The following is a 4,803-nucleotide window of genomic DNA, read 5'->3' as shown; positions in this document are numbered from 1 at the left end:
TTTTTTTTCTCATTAAAATATTTTTTAAGTCAGCACAAACATAACCAGATTGTACAGCTTTAAAGTTCAAAGCAATCTGCATCTAGGGAACGTGCATGTGGTCAGGAGTGAGCGCGTGTACAGCAGCTACCGAACTAGCACAGGCGCCAGGCCCCATGATGGGAATCCCCACGCCCATTGCACAGGCCCAGAGAGGGAAGGGTGGGGGTCCCTAGCAATTTGCTACACTGGTCCCCTTCCTCTTTTAAGCACCACCCGTCCCACCCCACCCTCAGGGGCTGGTGTCAGCTTGGCCCAGGGAAGCACTATAGAGAGGGGTCACCCGAGCACCCCAACCCATGATCCCATGTTGCACTTTGGTCCCAAGTTGGGGCTAAGGCAGGGCCTGGCAGGGAGAGGGCTCTGGCATGGGACAGGGAGAAAGCAGTGGCAGACAGTATGCACACACACTTGCCCACTACCATTAAATAACAGGGCTGGGTCTCCAGGTGTCCAAAGTGCTGAAAAGAGGGGCCCTGCTCTAGGGGAGCAGCAGCAAATCCCAGGCCTTCCCACTCTTTGTAGTGCCAGGAAAATACTGAATGTAAGTGGATGAAGCCTTTGCTCGCTGTGAGGAGCAGCAGAATGTGGCAGCCTCTCCTCCCAGAATCTAGGAACCTGGGAGGCACAGGACATCCCCAAAAGGTCCCAAACAGCTCCAGACCCCTATGTCTTACCCTCCACCCTACCAGGGAATGACTAAGTCTACACTAATGAAGGGCTACTGCCCCCATGGCTGAAGCCACAGAATGGTACAGGAGAGAAAACCGTAATTTCTGACCAGAAACAGCCAAGCTGTCCCTCCCAGCCCCAAAGAATGGGAACCTGCCCACCAGTGGCACCAGAGCCGGGGGCTAGGAGAGATGGCATCCATCAAGGAGCCCTTAAGAAGCTGCATCTCTAAGGACCAGGAAATGAGTCCATCAGTTACCAAGGCCTCTCACAGCTGGCAGGCTTACCTTTAATGCCAAACAGGCACTTGCCTAAAGTGACAATGAACAGTGACCCTAGGCTCAAAGGAGAGGGTGCTAACCCTGGCAATGGCTGAAATCTGTGTCATGTCCTGGCCATCTGTTTTAGAAGCAGCAGGTCTGTGCCATTAAGGGCTGGCAGCCAAAATGACTAAAACCATGAGAAAGGAAGGGTCACTCCTCAAGCCCTCACTGTCCCACTGTCAGTGTTGAGGGCCATATTCTAGGCCCACAGAAAGGGTGCTGGGTCAACAGGGAAACACCACCAGTTTATTCTGCTATCAGGTCTTTATAAAAAGGCAACACCTGTGGAGGAAGGGCATGAGGCAAAAGCTCACCTCAGAAGTGGGAGTGTTCTGCTGAGGAAAGCATGAAGGAATGAGTATATACTAATGAACAAGGCTACACCCCAGAGGAAGGATCCCGAGGGACAGGGGCTGGCAGCTGGACACATGGACAAACTGATGGACCCAGGACTGATCAGACAAAGCTCTCATTAGCAGAATGTGGGCACCTGCACCCAGAGCCCATACCATGTCCCTGTGAGCAAAAAAGCTTAAAGTTCTCCCTCTAGGCCCAGGGCCAAGAGCGCCTCACAAAGAGCTGCCACCTTGAACTTGGCCTGGGGAAATGAGACCCTGAGCGGACCACAGCCCTTGAGCCCTGGGAGGAGCAGCCCATCCAGCAGCAGCACAGCTGCCGAAACTTAAAGAAGACCACTCCCACCCATAGCACAAGAACTGCAAATACTGTCTAGGCCAGAGCCACCAGAGGCCCTGAGGCCTGCTAGGACACCGACTATCCCCCACTTCAGTGGGGTAGGAGGGAGTGGTCTTCTTAGGCAAGGGAACTTGGCGAGAGAGGCTGGCTGTTTCAGGAATAGGACAGGTGCCAACCTGTCACATGCCAACAGGTACCTGGGGAACCCAGGGCCTGCCCTCTGCCATAAGTTGGCCTCAGCCCAGCTTCATTAATCTAGCCCCACACTAAGATCAGACCCAAGGATGGGTCCAGCTTTGTGCAGTAAGCCCTGTGGTGCCCTGAGGGCACCTATTAAAGAGCTAGCTGACACCCACAGCATAAGACCAGAAAGCCCCCAAGAAATGGGCACCCAAAGCCCTCTACTTCTGGGGAACAAGGGAAGAGTGGGCATGGAGGGGCCCTGCACCAGCCCAGGGCTTTACCCTACAATCAGCAGAGCCCTGCAGCCACAGACCTCAAAGATCTAGACAAGAGAAACCAATGTCCAAGGGCACCCTGTCCCTGCTGCCAAGCCCACCAGGGGCACCTCTTCCTTCCTAAGGCAGCCTGGACACACCAATCAGAGCCACAAAGCTGAGGAGCCTGGCTGAGAGGGCGTGTGGTCTACCCTCCTTCACTTTATATATATGAATTCCAGGCTACCGCTAAAAACATTTCTTTTAGTTTACACCAAAGAGAAATATAACCCTTTAAAATCAAGTCTGTGTGTCCTCACGGCAAGTTCAGAACAATGGTCCCTGCCTGCGGGTGGAGAGGAAGGGGTTCTGGGGGCCCAGAACAGGGCCTACTGGTTCTCGTCCCGCATCTGTTCCATGATGCTGATGAGGTTCTCCAGGCCAAACACGTAGCCTCTGTCCGGCCCATCATGCACGGTGGGGTCATCCCGGAAGCCCTTGAACGTGCTGTGTGCAAAGTCAATCATGCGGACATCCACTTTGGGCTGAGAGGAGGGACCCCCCTCAGGGCTGGTGTTGCTGGGGCTGGTGCTGGGGCCACAGGATGACGCCACCTCAGGGAGCACCATGTCCAGGTGCTTGAGACGCATCTCAGACCGGCGGTCCAGGCAGGACTCAGCCCGGCACTCCTTGCCATCATAGATGACAAGCAGGGAACTGGAGTAGAAGCGGTAGGAGGCCTGCCGCTCCAGCACAGCTTTCAGGCCTCGTAGTTTGCTCAGGATAGGCTCAAACAGGTCACGTCGCAGGTCCAGGCCATTGTGCAGATATTGATACAGGGCACTGCGGAAGCCTTCAATGGAGAGCCCACGGCCATAGTACTTGTTCCTGCAGAGGTAATGCCCTGTGTCCAGCTGGTACACCTGAAACCCCAGGAGACAGACAGGGTGAATGCCAGGGAAGTCTGAAGAGCTCACAGTGCCCTGGGCAAGCACTGTCTGAAAGCACTTTGACCAACTTGAGTTTTTCTGCTCACCTATCTAAGTGGAACTGGGCAGGCCACATTCACCCTGGGTTTTCCCATTGCAGAACCAAGAGAAAGCAATACCAGGTCTATGGGTTCCCTGCCACCAGCTTTGGAGCCCTCCTCCAACATCAGAACATCTTGTTGACAGGCAAGAGTCTTACATGTCCCAATGTCAAGGCAGCAGGCTCTCACAGTGGTCCTGCACCTGAGTCCCATAGCAAGGTCAACAGGTAAGGACAGAAGGGCTCAGGAGGACACACTTGGCATAGATCGCACGCAGGTATGAGCACAACCCAAATCATGCAAGTGGCAGCACCTAGGCTCTGAGCAGAGGTAACTCACCTGCATGCCGCAGACCCTGACGCCCAGCGTGGCTGATGTGCTCTGCTCACATTTCCGCATCTGCCGGGCTGCCTTCTCAGCTGATGCGTCATCGCCATGCTGCCGCGTGCCCATCTTCAGGTCCAACACACAGGGGTACTTGAAGTGGTGCACCACATTCTCAAGCAGGAGGAACTCTGGGCCACGGTCAAGAAGAATGACAACCACACTCACCATCAGCCCCAGCCAGGAAAGCACAACCCAGTTTTTCTATAAAAGGGCGCTTTTACCTAATGCAGTATGTACTTGTCTCAGAAACTCTCAAATGTGGGTTTCACACCACTGGCTTATTACTTCTTAACCAAAACAAACTGTGGTAAAATATACATAAAATTTACTTCAGCCATTTTTAAGTGTACAATTCAGTGGCATGAAGTATATTTACTCTGTTGTACAACCATCACAACCATCTATCTCTAGAGCTTTTTCTTTTTTCTTTTTTTTTTTTTTTTTTGAGATGGAGTCTCACTCTGTTGCCCAGGCTGGAATGCAGTGGCACGATCTCGGCTCACTACAACCTCTGCCTCCTGGGTTCAAGCCATTCTCCTGCCTCAGCCTCCAAGTAGCTGAGACTACAGGTACCCGCCACCACCCTGAGCTAATTTTTTGTATTTTGAGTAGAGACAGGGTTTTACCACGTTGGCCAGACTGGTCTGGAACTCTTGACTCCAGGTGATCTGCCTACCTTGGCCTCCCAAAGTGCTGGGATTATAGGCATGAGCCACCATGCCCAGCCGCCTACCTAATTTTTAATGTTTTTTTTTAGAGACAGGGTCTCACTATGTTGTCTAGGCTGGTCTCGAACTCCTAGCCTCAAGTGATCCTCCCACCCTGACCTCCAAAAGAACTGAGATAACAGATGTGGGCCACCACACCCAGCCTATGTTATCTTTAGATCTATCTTGCAGGCAATATGCAAACTAAAGATTTGGATACATCCCTCACCATCAGTGAACCAAGGCCCTACTCAAGCCAGCACCTTGCCCAGGCCTAAGAAATAAGGAAGACATCTTGGTAGCACTACAACAAAAACAAGGAAACCAGATTCTAACATTTCCAAATAGGAATCTTTAGAAAAAACTGGATTTATTTTTTTTCTTTTTCTTTCTTTAGGATGCCATCTTGCTCTGTTGCCCAGGCTGGAGTGCAGTAGCACAATTTCAGCTCACTGCAACTTCTGCCTCCCAGGTTCAAGTGATCCTCCTGCCTTAGCCTCCCAAGTAGCTGG

The 4,803-nt window shown here is 52.3% G+C and overlaps 1 protein-coding gene across 4 annotated transcripts in view; it reads right to left on the bottom strand.

The window, feature by feature from the left end:
* Nucleotides 1–8: 8 nt before the first annotated feature.
* IP6K1 (inositol hexakisphosphate kinase 1) overlaps nucleotides 9–4,803 on the bottom strand; it is a 77,159-nt gene continuing 72,364 nt past the window's right edge. For all 4 annotated transcript variants that reach the window (XM_011980886.1, XM_011980889.1, XM_011980888.1 and 1 more), the window contains 2 exons: nucleotides 3,537–3,712; nucleotides 9–3,090 (listed from right to left, as the gene is read on the bottom strand). In XM_011980886.1, the coding sequence (XP_011836276.1) occupies nucleotides 2,557–3,090; nucleotides 3,537–3,712 (710 nt within the window). In that variant the 3' untranslated portion in view covers nucleotides 9–2,556. The remainder of the gene's footprint in view (nucleotides 3,091–3,536; nucleotides 3,713–4,803) is intronic.

Source organism: Mandrillus leucophaeus, unplaced genomic scaffold (genome assembly GCF_000951045.1).
Source record: "Mandrillus leucophaeus isolate KB7577 unplaced genomic scaffold, Mleu.le_1.0 Scaffold22, whole genome shotgun sequence".
NCBI lineage: Eukaryota > Metazoa > Chordata > Mammalia > Primates > Cercopithecidae > Mandrillus > Mandrillus leucophaeus.
The sequence above is the reverse complement of the archived record's forward strand: the minus strand, read 5'-3'. Positions and strand labels throughout refer to the sequence as shown.